This window comes from Gobio gobio (genome assembly GCF_949357685.1).
Source record: "Gobio gobio genome assembly, chromosome: 3".
Taxonomy (NCBI): Eukaryota; Metazoa; Chordata; class Actinopteri; order Cypriniformes; family Gobionidae; genus Gobio; species Gobio gobio.
The window spans coordinates 48295399-48311091 of NC_137099.1; the positions used below are offsets into that span (position 1 = coordinate 48295399).

A 15693-nucleotide genomic window follows, 5' to 3' on the forward strand; every position below is an offset into this window, starting at 1 on the left:
TTATATACACATTTTTACAGTTTTACTTTTCCACATATATTTATTTGAATTTAATTATTTTATTACACTTTTATCAAGTCAATTTAACATTTAATAATTTATTTTAATCAAATTCATTTGAGTTATTTTTTTCAATGCAAAATTCAAGAATAACAAATTACATTTATAAATAAATTAATAAATCTATTTACTTGTTTATGGATGAATGGACATGTTTTATCACGTGTTAATTTAACATTTAAGCACATATTTATTTTAATCTTATTCATTGTCTTATTTAAATTTTTCATGGATTTAACTTGAGTAGACCACTGACCCCGTCACTCCTTTCCAGGCCCCTAGGGGTCCCTGGATCCCAGTTTGAAAACTCCTGCTCTAAAACAGAGTGAAAAATACAGTACAAACAAACAAATTAACTGGTATGACTGTATAACAATTGCTTTCCACCTATCTGCCTCCATTTGTTGGATTTTAAATAGGGCTGCTCTATTTTTGTCTTAAATACTGCATATACATTTCAAAAACTGAAATGTTTATATTTAATATATAAATGGTACATAATTTAGAGAAATTGAAAGTAAAAAATAAAAAAGTTCCACTCAAGGTGTTGTCACTTTTGAAAGCTTTGAGGTGAAAACCATGAGGAACATAGTCGGGAAGGACAGGTACTATTTCAATATTCATGTCACTCTTGTATATACTTGAGATAAATGGTTCTTCATAATAGTTAAGCATACATTTCTTAAAACAAAATTGCTTTAATGTCTGGAAATCAAAGTGTTTGTGGCATATGCAAGAATGCCATTGTTATTGACAATTTAAACAAAAACACCTTATGATTAATATATTTTATATTTTTTGCTGGTCTTAAAGTCAATGAGTGGGTGTAAATGGTTGGTCAGGAGACATGCACAAAACGAAATAAATTCTGAATTATTGGGAGTGTTTTACACATCATTTAGTTTATGAAAATAAGCAGTGAAGCCATTGTTTTAAAATAATGTCAAACTTTTGAAAAACAAGTGGTATACACAAGCAATTCTGCTATGTGACAAGAACAGTGAAACTGTCTGAATTCAGAGTAGCATACAACTCTTAAGGACATCAAATTGATGCAAAAACCAAACTATGTATTGAAAGCACAATTCATTAAATAAAGGGCAACAAGTACAGTTTACAAAATATTTATTACATTATCAGTAGAACACAGTTTAATCAAGTCACTTCCACACACCATCCCAATTCATTTTCTCAAACTTGAAATCGGTTAAACAAGACCTCTCAAAAAGACAGTTTATTAGGACCATCTTTTCACCATTTCAGTCCACATTTTAACTGAGCGCTTCAGCAGCTGAAGGACTGTAGAAACCTGGTTCCGAGTGTGATGCCTTTCTTGGCGGTTGCACTTCTTCCTGGGAGGTAGATCTGAAGTCTGAGGACCCAAAAATGTCCTTCTCTAGATCTAGAGATGTATGTAGAATTGGTACGATGGCAGGGTGTCTTTTGTATTCTAACGCGTCTGAAGTCTTGGTTCACTTGGCCTTTCAGAGTGGACATGGGGATTCCGCATGCCCCTTATTAAAGGGCCCTGTCTGGAAGGAAGTTGTGCAACTTGTGCACCTTCCTTTGCAGGAAAAAAACGAGGCATGGGTTGTGGCAAGGGCATAATAGGATTATTGCCCGTTAACTTTGGAGCCTGTGAACTGGGAGCCATGGATCGTGGCTGGAAAAATCCCTTAGGACTAGATCTAGTATTTTCTGTGGAAACATCAGCTAAAAGTACCCCTGGTCTCAATGGTGAAAGTGGGAATGTGGAAAGCTGACTAGGCTGGTATTGTGAATTACTTAAGATTCCTCTGCCAGAGGTATGGACAACATGCCTCTGATAAAGATCTAGAGACGGATCACCACCAGTCTGATACTCGGGTGTATGGCTTGAAGCTTGCACCATTGGCTTGGACTCTTGAGACAGCCCTGTTAGAGGAAGGTGACTGGTTGACCAAGGCTGTTGGACTGACCCACTAGGCTTTTGGTAATATTCTGGATGGAAGGGTCTAGGATATTGCAGAGCAGGATAAGAGGGATAATGGCTTGTTTGAGAATGCGGATTTATGGGAATAAGTGGAGAAGTAGGGGATAAGTGAGATGTGGTGGAACCGTGACGGCCATAATTACTTTGATAAAAGTGTTGAGAAGGCTGGAAATGTTGAGTTGGCTGTTGTTGTTGATTGTAAGAGCATATGAAATACCCAGGTGGAAGATACTGTGCTAAACTAACAAGAGAAGGCTTTCCTTGAAGCGGATTAGGACTAGGAAAGTTGTAGTTCTGAGCCGACCCAGAAGGCTGATACAGTGAAGTATCAGGGACAGGCACCCTTGAAAACTGATATTTCAGATCAAGGGAAGGCTCCAATTGAGGAGATGGAGCAGGTTTTTGGAACCTATATGGATACTGCATGTGATGTTTAAACTTAGGAGCCTTCGTGACCTGATCAGCGAGTTCCTGTTCCCGATGCTTATGATGGTGTTGTTGGTTTTGAACACTGGGTGCCAACTGTTGGGTAGTGCTAGAGAATGGAGCAGGGGTTGTTTCAAGGGTCGGTTCAGGGGTCGGTGCAACGGGTTTACTTGTCAAAGGATCTCTAAGAGGCACCGGCTGTTTTGGTACGGGAAGTGAAAATGGGAAGTTTACAGCCAGGTTAAAAGAGCCAGGCAAAGATGGCAATTTAGGCATCCAACGATCCCTTGGGTGTGGAGAGGGTGATCTATCTACATCTCTTTCCGGTTTCTCAACAGGAAATGATCGCTCCTGCTTCACAATCTGACTAGGGAATTCAGTTGGATGCTTGTGGTATAAATTGGGGTGCTTTTTTGGCAGTGGTTGGGTTGTCTCAGAAAGACCCGGGTCCTTGACTGGAAAAACTGGTATTGGCTCATATGGACAGGACAGAGGCATCATCTTGCCTTTTGATTTCAAATCCAGAATGAAGCGACCATCCTGAAATCACATTTAAACCAAACAGACATAAATTTCCAAATCTATAAAAGTCAAATATTGCCAAAACCCCCAACAACTCACCCTGAAGTTGACGCCACAGCTTGAAAATGGAACAGAGAAGGTGAGCGCTCCCCGTTTAGACCGCTCTCTGTGCCAGCATTTAGTGGCCACATAAAGCAGAGGTGCCCATTCCCCATTCACTGTGGAAACAGATGACATTAACATATCAGAAAGTCCACAAGTGTTAGTTACCACAGACATGTTTTATTCCCATTACTCAATACTTACATGTAACGGACAGTTCATCTGCGGTCCCATCACCAACAATAATTTCCATGGAATTGTTCTTACAGACAACCGAGGGAGGGTTCACACTTACAGGACAGGACAAAATGTGATCTGTCCCATACCAGCTTAGAGACAATAAATATTCGGTTTCCTAGAATGTTTTTGAAAAAAACAAAAGTGAATTGCTTTATGGGTCATCTTATTAAGGCCCACATGTTGAGATTATGACCAGCCAAACACCACTCACTTTACCCTAGTAAACCCTATTATTGGACACTTGCTCACAAACATGGCTGATTGTGAAACCATTTGTTTGCTACATTACATACATAGTAATTGATGTCCTAGGGATCCTGACATAGAGCACAGAAGCAGGTGGCTACTTTTGAGGTCTGGTGCAAATGACAAAGATACATGGGCTATAAATCCCATATGCATGCACTAATAATTAAAAGATTGTGTTCCCAATTCAAACAATCTTATTTTAATTGATTCTGCCATGTCTATCTGCCATGTCAATCACACCGGAATATTTAAACCTGAGCAGAATTCAAATGGGTTCAATGCGGTTTCTGGCATTTACCCAATTTTCTGGTATGCAACCATTCCAACGCTCTCCATTAACTTTGTATGGCGTGAAGCGGCCTCCTTGTCATTTGACTTATAACAAAAAACAGTACAATGTCTAAAAGCTGATATGTGACAAGGTGAACAGCAAACAAGCTATAAAAAAAACATAACCAAAAACCCAGAAGTTTTAGAAGCTGTTGACCCCAAAAGGAAAAAAAAACGTTTAAGGACACAAAAGTGGATACTGGCAATTGAGAGAGCGCAACATGCTATGTTATATTACACTGAGAACTACACCCACTAGAGGGGAACGTAATTGGCGACAGGAAATAAGATAAAACTGACATTTGACTTAAGTGACAAAATGTTTACTGCACATGTAGGCATACTAAATGTGTCAGGACCTCAATTTATCCATTCATCCTACTCATGCTTCACGTCTTATTGCCTGTATCCACTTTTGTCTCCTAAAGGTCCTTCCACACTGGACGCGATTTTGACGCGCGAATAATTTGCGCAATATTTTATTTTTTGATCAGCTGTTTGTGTAATGAGCTTCCACACTGAACGCGAATGTGCTGCGGCGAAAAAACTGTTTATTTTTTTCGTTTCGATGCCGATTTTTTTTAACACTCGCAGCGATAGAAAAGGCTTAAACCAATCACATACAAGGAAACAAAGGTCACGAAATGACCAGTTTATGTCACTAGCCATTCAATCAACATTAACCTTTGCCAGGTATCACATTTCTCACGAGATTACAGCTGTAGTTGTGTTTACAGCTGTACAGATGGAGCTGTGTTTGCCCACTAGCCTATAGATTACGATATAATCAATACGTTGATTTTTTTTCTAACCTAATTGTGTCCGCGACTATAGAAAGGGAATGCGTTTCCGTCAGTATGACTGTGGCACTTAAATGTTTACATTGTGACTCAACTAGAAGCATAGCTGGAAACAGCTGCTCCAGATCGATTGGTTCCTGAAGTGTGTTTGTCTCGTCTGATGCGGTGCTAGGGTTTCTGGAGGAGCTCCTCAAATTGTCCCACGGACATTTGAAAGTAAGTGCGGAACCGGCCATGATAAAGTTTTAGCTCCTGTACAAGATTAGCATACTCCCCTTCAGACCCTCTGTTTCTTAAGACTGGGTGCATCCAAAACCTTCTTTTCGGTCTTTTAAAGAAAATGAGAAGCTCGTCTCCACTGAATGATGAAGTGTCCGTGTTTTCTCAACTGTCGCCGCGAATGTTTTGGAATGTCGGAGCTCTGAAACGTCGCAAACTCGTGTCGCGGCTGATGTGAATGGTTTTGACGCGAACTATTCGCACACGATATATTCGCTTTTTCGTTACGCGTCCGGTGTGAAAGGGCCTTTAAACACTCTTTTTGGGTCGACCGCATACAAAAACAGTTCTGTGTTTTTTTTTTACCTGTTTGCTGTACACCCTGTCACATAGCAGCTTTTAGACATGGTTCTATTTTTGTTACAAGTCAGAAATAACAAGGAGGCCGCTTCACGCAATCAGAGCATTGCATTGTTTTCACCCCTGGTGTGGGCGTGGCCTAAATGCAGTCTCTAGAACGCAGCTTATAGATAACAGTAATGCTGCATTCCAGGCAGATTTTTGAGCCCGTAAATTACAACTTCAAACCACAACTCACGACTTTGTAGTGTTCCAGGCAAAGTCACGGCAAACTGCCTGAGTGCAAGCCGCAAGGAATTGTGTGGTAGTTAGCATGGCAGACCGTACGGGGTGTATGCTCATTTACAATCATTTCTATCACCAAAGGTGCTTACTACCTGCTTATTTGAGGGAAACGGAGGAGAAAAACGGTGCAGATGGCAAGAAAAGCTGTTATACCTCTTATTTTACATTATTTGTATATTGGTTTCATAAACACTGGAGGCTGCCATTGTTGCTTCGCGGGCTATGTGACGTCACTGGGAGTACATCGATCTAGTACGAGTTCACGGGTGGGAAGTCACGGGTTCGGCTGCCGTTCCAGTGCACTTTCACAGGTCGAAGGTTGGAAAAACAGGTTACGGGTTGCCTGGAACGCGGCATAAGACTAGCATGCTAAAAGCCAAAAAAAAACTTCAATTTTGATTTCATTGGGGACTTTAGGCAGCTTTACAAACAAAATAAAAGGACTAGGATAAACATTTATAGCAATCAATATGAGTAACAAATGTAACGCTTCAAATAAAGATTACATGTTAAGCCAATAGATGGCAACAACAGACATGATTCATGAACATGATTCATTCATTCAAGAGATTCCTTCAAAAACCATTTAAAACTAATCAAGACTATTTCAAACATTTTTTTAACAATTCAATTAATTTAAATAAAATCAATATTTTAACATTAGACCCAATTAATTGTATTAACTTAGAGTAAGCTAACAGATTTTATTTAATAAGTAACGCATTTACGGTGACTGAAAACTAACCAAACGGAAGCTTACCTCTTGTTTCACATAACATGAATCATAGCTGAATAGCAGGTGGACATCTGCGTGTGTAGTTTTGATGGAAACACCACAAAAAGCTGCTAACTGGCTCAAGTGGAGCAGGTTTCCAAGCGCTATCAGAAGAGAACATCGAAGCAGTTTAAATATAGGGCTAGTATTACATTAGTTAAGTATTTGGTTAGAGACTAAATACATCCTTTTAAATTCCCATAGGCCTATAAATTATTCGCTATATCCTACAAATCACTTGCTGTGTATGACAGGAAGTTTCAGTGAATTATATTCGGTTTACACTTACGTCCATGAACTCGGAGATTGACGACATCGGTTTGCTTTAGAAAAACATTTAAGACTCGGTCGCCGCATTCAAAACGCGGATTCGTTTGTGGTCTCTGTTCATCTGATTGGGCAGATCTCCTCTGTCCAAATTTGTTACAGAAAACAACTTGAAAATCGATTAATAAAACGCAGAGTATTAAGAGATGACCGCGTGCATTCATGTCGGATTGCTAAATCTCCCTCTGGTTAGTGATACAATTACTTTTAATCGATTTTGGGGTTTAACTCATCTTATAGCTAGACTACGAACCAGTAGCAATTTAAGCTTAAACTGTAACATAAAATATGCAACTCACGAGCCTGAGAACTTATTAAAACAAGTGTAGCTGTGCATTGAACGCTATGAGCCACAGCTGAAGTTAATTGTCCAATGGCTATAGGCGGACTGGTGCTAAAAAGTGGCCCTGGACTTTCTGGCACAGAGCGGCCCACAACATTCTACACCTCCAAACTCGGTCCTGGAGGGCCACTGTCCTGCAGAGTTTAGCTCCAACCCCTAAATCAAACACACCTGAACCCGTTAATTAGTGTTTTACTATAGGGCCTTGTAAGACACTGATTAGCTGGTTCAGGTGTGTTTATTTGGGGTTTGAGCTAAATTCTACAGGACAGTGGCCTTTCAGGACAGAGTTTGGAGATCCCTGTTCCACACCACCAACCCACCGCTCATTATGCACAGATAACTTTTTAACACTACTTACTAACATATAGATATAGGCTAGCACAATAATGAAATATAAATGTTTTTAATTTTTTTTTTTTTTTTTTTAAATGCTTATCTTTAACATTACTTGAATGACTGGCATACTAAAATGTTTTTCTTTAACATTACATGAATGACTGGCATACTACTTTATAATTTGTCTTTCCTGGTGCACATGGCAAAGAGTAAATTATTTTGAAGAACTTTTATACAGCTCTTTTACATAGAGGGAAAGTTTAATATCACCAAAGTTCAATACATCAGTCCATATAACACAATGCTCTGATATGGTCTACTCTAGAAAACTTGGAATGCAGTGCAGAATGTGGACTGCTTTTAATGTGCCTTTTAGTCATGTTTGTCCTTTTTGGAGTTTGACATTTGTCATTTTATGGAATAAAGTTCAAATTTGTATCCAAAATTGATTCAGCACCATTACTCCAGCCTTCAGTGTCACATGATCCTTCAGAAATCATGCTGATTTGATGCTCAAGAAACATTTATGATTATTTTGACTGTTGAAAAGGTAAGTGGCAGTAAAGACATTTATAATTATTACAAATGATTTCTATTTCAAATAAATGCTGTTCTTTTTAACTTTCATCAAAGTATACTGAAAAATTAAGTATCACAGTTTCCACAAAAAAATGTTAATATGCAAAAACAGTTTTCAGCATTTAAAATAACAAGAAAGAGCCATTGTTAATAATTGAGCACAAATAATAACTGATAATAATTCATAGCAAATCAGCATATTAGAATGATTTCTGAAGGATAAGGTGAAATTGAAGACTGGAGTAATGACATTATTACACAAAACAGTTATTTTAATATTTAATAGTTGTAATGTTTCATAATATTAGTGTTTTTACTGTTTCTTTGATCAAATAAATTCAGTCTTCTTCTTTCAAAGTCTAAGTCAAGTCTTAATTATTTAAAACTTTTGACCACCAGTATATATATATAGCTGTATAAAATAATGTGAACCAATTAGCAAATTATATTTTTTATTTTAAGGCACTTTTCTAATCACGGACTTGAATGGCAATACATAATTTTCAAATCTGGAAAAGTACAGCCTATTAAATGGTTGTTTAGGTGGTACGATCAGAGTTATTACAGCATATTCCATAAAGGACTCTGTTAAATCATCTTTTTGAATATGTTTGAAGCTATACAAGTGTTAGAGATATGCTTTTCAGCAAAATATAAAATAGTAAAAACATCAAACACAGAACAAATCATGAAATATACAAGTTTTTTTCTGCTTTGTTTATTTACATTCGCAATTTGCATTGATTTAAAACATTAAATCACTTCTCGATGTGGCATTTTATATGCATAAATTCAATACAAATGAAAATGAACCATTTACGATTAATTTTCATTTTTTAATTTAAAAAAAAATAATTTAAAGGATTAGTTCACTTTAAAATGAAAATTATCCCATAGTTTACTCACCCTCAACCCATCCGGTGACATTCTTCTTTCTGATGAACACAATCAGAGTTATTAATAAATATTCCAAAATATTATTTTAATAAACGCTTCCAAGCTTTATAATGGTAGTGAGCCATTGAGTGGGATGCTGCCATATATGGGCAATTGCCATTGAGTTTGAAGCTCAAAAAAGTGCATCCATCCATCCTAAACATACTCCACACGGCTCTGGGGGGTTAATAAACGCCTTCTGGAGCGCAGCGATGCATTTGTGTAAGAAAAATATCCATATTTAAATCTTTATAAAGTAAAAATATCTAGCTTCTGCCAGAAGTATGACGAGAGGCGTTACACTTTTTTAAAAGTTGAATATGAAAGGCACGGCGGAAACTAGATATTTTACTTTATAATGTTTTAAATATGGATATTTTTCATACAAAAACCCATCGATTCGCTTCAGAAGGCCTTTATTAACCCCCCGGAGCCATGGAGTACGTTTATGATGGATCATGGTTGGATGCACTTTTTTCAGCTTCAAACTCGTGGGGCCCATTAACTGGAATTATAAAGCTTGGAAGAGCCAGGATATTTATTATAACTCTGATTGTGTTCGTCAGAAAGAAGAAAGTCGTATACACCTAAGATGGCTTGAGGAAGAGTAAATCATGGGCTAATTTTCATTTTTAAGTGAATTGTCCAATGCGCAGAGAGAGAAAAAAACAGCTGACAACCAGCCCTGATCTCGCCTATGCTGTTCCATGAAATCCGCAGTAGGTGTCGCTCCAAACCTACTTTAGATGACTCATCAACCTCTGCAAAGTATCTGCGCATCATTTTCTGCTCCTGCGCTACTTTAACATGATTGGATAGATGGTTTTTGACTGGCGCTGGGTTCGCCCTATTGTTGGGTAGCCATGTGCTGCGTTTGGCCCATGCGAGCGCTTTCAACCCTGCAGTTATGTGTGCGACACCGGGCGAGCGTGGAGTCTGCGGTCACCGTGCATCTCCAGAAGAGCTGAGTTAGGATGCTGCGGCATGCGGATAGATCGGTGTAACTATAGCACATCTCAGCCTTAGGTAACAGGATGACGACGTCGCAAACTCTTGCAAAGAATAATTGAGCATGCGGCAAAAGTATAACTTCCAGGGCTTTTAAGGAGGCGTCTAAACATTGAGCACTTCGGCATTTGAATAAAGTGTTTTGGTGGCTGTTTTGACATCCAGAGAAACCAGCGTTTGTGTGTCTATTACTACACGTCGTGCATGAATTTCCCGTGAGCGACTATATGTTCTAGGATCTCGCTTTCTGGATGTGGGATACGTAAGGACTTAAAAGTAAGTCCTTGGGATGGGTGGGGTCCTCTATGCAGCAAAAGAGTGCGGGAGGGGGGCGAGACAGCGGACGAGGTGCGGGGAAGTGCGAATCCTCGGATGGTGTGGGTCATCAGATAGGCTACGAAAAGCAAGAAATAAATTGAAAGCTTAAAATACCCAAGGTAACGTTTTATTATCTGTGCCATCGCTGTAGAATTCAGGCTGTGAAGTTATTATTTATTAATGAAAATAAGCATCTTAGAATTCGAATCGACATAACACAGGGAAATAGCCTATTTTGAACGGTAATAGATCGTTTAGAATTTGGATGAAGCTGCATCCAAAAGTATAGGCTATGACGTTACACGAATTCCATAATTCGCGGGGAGAAACTATCAGGATTCCAGCAAATGTCTAATGTAGGCTACATTGACAATTAATAACAGATTGCTTCGCTTTGTTGATCGCATCAACGTTATTTTGAACGGGCATACAATGTGTAAAATGATGGTAGAAGGTCTGCTCTGAACGGTTATAGTAATTTAATGGGATTTAGCACAATATTTTCTCTTAACTTTGTTGTTTGTATGAACAGCATGCATCTGCTTTTTAAATGACGTCTTAGTTCACCTACTGTATGTGTGCCTTTAAGAAAAGGGCATTAAAAACCTCCTTCTGCTCCTCCATGACATCCATTGTAGTTTAACAGTCGTTGGAGATTTGCGCATGTGATCTTGGTGGAAACAAAGTTAGTTTCCTAAAAGGAGAGGTGACCCTTTTAGATAATAATAAAACAATATCTACTGCTTTGGATTCATGAAGCTTTCACGTGGTGATGTCGTAGGCCATGGCTGCTTGTTATCAGCATATTGGGAAAATCTGCCTGACTCGGGTGCAAACACACACGGCTTGGTTATTATTAGCACACAAGTAAAAGTACTGTGTGAATGAAAAGCATATATGTCATCAAACCCCTCTTCCTCCTTTCCTCAGCACCAGTGGAACAAAACGTGGCTGGTCTCATTCAGTCACCATAAGATACAGTAGATGCTAAATTTCACAGGACCTTTTGATTGGGACTATTTCTTAAACACAAGATGTCTTATAATATTTCCCTCCCTTTCAGCAGGATATTGTTCCACCTTGTTTCTCCCTCTCATCCTCTGAATATGTTGAAGGCCCTGGCAGGAATCTGTTTGCTTCATCTGACTACAATATTCTTCCTCTTTTGGGCAACTATAGATGATGTAAGTTATGTAGTGAAATGTAATTATGTGTGTGTGTGTGTTGTGATTTGTAAGTGTTTGTACTGTCATTGTAGTAGTCAGTAATGTTCAGTTGTTTACTATATTGTATTTTATTCTATATTGTATAGCTTGTAGCTAATGGTAGTTTTATTTTCCCAGGCATGGTGGTTCACAAGGACACTTTACACAGACCTGTGGGGCAGATGGGTGATGGAGAACAATGATGATGTCTGGGTGTACATGGATATACCGACCTCATACAGGAAAGGTAAGGCAAATCATTCTTACAGTAGGCATTTTCAGGCATGTGTGTATATTCACTGGTGGCCCCACTTAAAAATAAAGGTTCCAAAAAGGGGGTTTGCATCAATTCCATAAAGAACCTGAAAAGAACCTTTCAGAGAACCATTTTTTTTGTGTGTGAAAAACATTTGAATAATTTAAATAACTCATTTCCAATATAAAGTACATTTTGAGCAATGGAAAAGTTTCTGTATGGTAAATCTTTTATTTTTAAGAGTGTACAGACTGGGACACTTCGTGACGTCCCTTCAACCCCTCTTTCTAGATTATCTGCAGGCGGTTCAGGGGTTTGCCGTGCTGTCCTGCCTGTTTGCCGTGTTCTCTCTGTGCGTGTTCATATTCCAACTCTTTACTCTGGGTAAAGGAAAACGGTTCACCATCTCTGGAGTTTTGCAGCTCATCTCCTGTAAGTCCCTGCTTCTGTAAATCTGCTATTTTTCATTTTGGTGAATTGGTCGCTAATATCGTATCAGTTTGCACATTCATACATTTTTGTATAATCTGCTTATGCCCCAGTGACAGGGATGTTGAGGGGTGGACCTTCATGCTTACTTTTTTCTGATAATCGTACAAATTCATATGAAATCGCCATCTAGTAACAGTCACATTTTCCCATGATCAGGTTGAAATCTTCTTTACATGATATGACACTTGTGTGTATATATATATATATATATACATACACACAACACATATACAGTCTTGCTCAGAAGTTTACACACCCCTTGTAGAATCTTTGAATAATTTTAACAAAATAAGAGGGATCATACAAAATGCATGTTATTTATTTTGTGCTGTCCTGAATAAGATATTTTACATACTATATGTCTACATATAATCCACAAGACAAAAGAATTGCTGAATTTATTAAAGGGTAACTAAACCCCAGCTCAGCGCTTAACTCCACCCACTGGCAATATTTGAAAAATGCTGGAAAAGTGGGCAGAGCGGAGACCGAGGGGATGAACCGAGGGCGGGGCTGAGCGGAGGGCGTGCACCTGAGACCCGCAGTCTCGGATTGATTGACAGCTGTCTGACTCGCGAGTCGCAAAGATGGAGAATGACTTTAGTGACGCCAGTAGCTTTGCAACAGAGCGGTCATTCTCCTACCTTCACCTGAAGTGGAGGAGGGTGAATTGTCTGTAGACACAGACCCAGAGCCTCATCAATGCGAGCCGCTGGTTCAAACTGCGTTAACTCCCGATGCCGACAATGCCAGCGAAGCAGCAGCGCAAGAGAACTGACCTAATCTTTGAACAGTCAAATCCTTATACTGAATGCCACTAAAATAGATCAGATACATGCAATGTATTTTTATTCAAATGAACTGAATCAATAATCAGCGCAGGACCAATAAGTTCAAACCTAACGTCCTATTATAAACAGATTTCCTCAAATAAAATATACAACTATATATGCCAGCACGTTATGGTATTTTTGTTCGTTTGAAAGTGCGTCTCATGTATGCAATTGATTTTCTGTACACATGACGGGCGGCAATAATATTTGGGGAAAACATTTCTGAGGGCGTGGTGAGCTCGTGCCAGGGACGTGTGTAGTGAGCCGTTGGAAGAACCATCATACGTCACGATGACCTACAACGTCCAATTGGAAAATTCAACTGTCTGCAGTAGCCACCGTTCAAACTTAAGAGGGCAGCACTTAGACAGGTTTACACCATATATTATAGAATTAAAACACTTAATACCCAAATGTCAAAACATTTACTCGAATCAATGAACAGCATTAATAAAGATCATTAACTAAAAAAAGTTGGTTTACGGTTTAGTTACCCTTTAAAATGACCCTGTTCAAAAGTTTACGAACCATTGATTCTTAATACTGAAAACTTTTTGAGTTTGAAGATCAAGGTAAATTGTACTTAATTTGTCTTCCGGGAAACATGTATCTTCTGTTGCTTCTGAAGGGCAGAAGTAAATGAAAAAAATTATAATATTTAAACAAAATAAGAAAAATTTGGATCCTGTTCAAGGGTGACCCCCCCCCCCCCCCCCACCCTCCCTTTGTCTGTATTTTTTTTTTGACAAAACTGTTTAACAAACTGGAAAATGGAAAATGTATGCTCTTTCAAAATAAAAGTTTGCTTCCGACACTTATCGGCCAAACAGAAAAACTTGACCGATATATTGGCCTTGGTTGACCGCTAGTTGTCTCAAGTTTATGCACGTATATAAAACATACATGTGATACAGAGATTAATTTTGTTGTACATTTCTACATTTCTCTTGGGCCTCTAGGTTTCTGCATAATGGTGGCTCTGTCAGTCTACACCGATCACTTTCACAGGGGTGAGAAGGAAGGCTGGTATGGCTGGTCCTACATCATGGCCTGGTTTGGCTGGCTGCTGACCCTCTTCACGGGAATTATGTACATTGTCCTGCGCAAGAGAGTGGATTAAACTTCAGCCCTCGCTCTCAGTGCTAATGTACAGCTATGGATTTTCCTTTCTTTTGTCATGCAAACTTTACTGTGGTCTTTGACTAACTGTGCTACTTCAAAGTGTAGGCGCAGTACCTGAAAATGAATGAGTTGTCTTGAACGTTTTGAAGGCCTTTGTTGAAAATGAAGAAATGTGCACAACAAATAACATCATCATCAGCAGTTCATTTAAACTTCTCAGCAAGTTTAAAATATCTGAAAGTCTTGACTCAGCATTTCAGGAAAAATTGACCAGAGAACAAGACTTGTTTTTATTTAGAGTAATGCTTCCTAGCACCAAGCACTGAGGGCAGATAGAGGGTCTGAACAAACTTTATTGCAAGGGTTAGTGTGTAAAGATGGCGAAGGTGAAGTGAAAATACAGGATATAAATGAATTGTATAAAATGTATTTATAACATGTATAAAGAAAACAAATAAGTTGTACATATAAAGTACAGAAAAATATGATATATAAGTGTAGTTTTAAACATCACTTGCACTTTAAAAACTAGCTTTGTCTTAAAGGGATAGTTCACTCAAAAATGAAAATTCTGTCATTTAATTCCTCACCCTCATGACGTTCCAAACCCGTAAGATCTTCGGAACAAAAATTAAGATATTTTTGATGAAATCCGAGAGCTCTCTGACCCCTTCATAGACCGCTATTTAAGGTTCTTCCAAGGCCCAGAAAGGTAGTAAAGACATCGTTAAAATCGTCCATGTGACTCAAACTTAATTTTATGAAGTGACGAGAACACTTTTGGTATTCAAACAAAAATAATGACTTTATTCAACAATTTCACTCTAGCCTGTGCCAGTCTCCTACGCTGTTTACGTTGCAGCTCCCGCGCATGCGTCGTGGTGCTCACTTGAACAGCATCGCTGTTCTATGGAGGGGTCAGAGAGCTCTTGAATTTCATCAAAAATATCTTCATTTGTGTTCCGAAGATAAATAAAGGCCTTATGGGTTTGGAACGACTTGAGGGTGAGTAATTAATGACAGAATTTTCATTTCTGGGTGAACTATCCCTTTAAGTTTATTTTATTGAACAATTTCTTTCAATTTATGTTGTAGATGGCAATAGCACAGGATAGTCTCACTCTCTACTGTAGGTCAAGATAAGGGTCAAATCTTTGTTACTGCGATACATTATGGTGCTGTTCAGTTTGTGATCATTCACTTGGTCATGTAGACTTTTGTAATTTCATTGTACAAACAACTCATATTTCCTGAACTATTTCTGTGGGGTTTTCTTGATAATGACATCATGTGTCCTGTTGCTATGCCAGCTATTTTGATTAGCATGATGAATGAATGTTCAAACGATCACCCTGTAAGATTCTAATTCTAGAGCACAGAATATTCCAAAATGCTTTTCTTTTTTTAAATGTCAAGATGTACTATTTTTATGGGCGTAATTATTCAATATCCTTTCAAGGAAGAAGCTCCTTGTCTGAGGTATCCAGTTCTGCTTTGTTTGGTTTCAGTATTTTTATTTTGCAGATTGATATTTTTTCATTGCAAAGCCAAACCGTGTAAACCAGGGAGGACATTGATTTTAGTAAATCACACAA

General features: G+C 38.5%; 1 protein-coding gene across 1 annotated transcript; it reads left to right on the forward strand.

Annotated features, from left to right (window-relative positions):
- Window positions 1-11278: 11278 nt before the first annotated feature.
- LOC307124328 (epithelial membrane protein 1) lies at window positions 11279-14830 on the forward strand. The gene is made up of 4 exons (XM_079813423.1): window positions 11279-11374; window positions 11534-11642; window positions 11943-12083; window positions 13936-14830. The coding sequence occupies exons 1-4, from the start codon at window positions 11297-11299 to the stop codon at window positions 14094-14096; spliced, it is 489 nt and encodes a 162-aa protein (XP_079669549.1). The 5' UTR covers window positions 11279-11296; the 3' UTR covers window positions 14097-14830.
- Window positions 14831-15693: the final 863 nt, after the last annotated feature.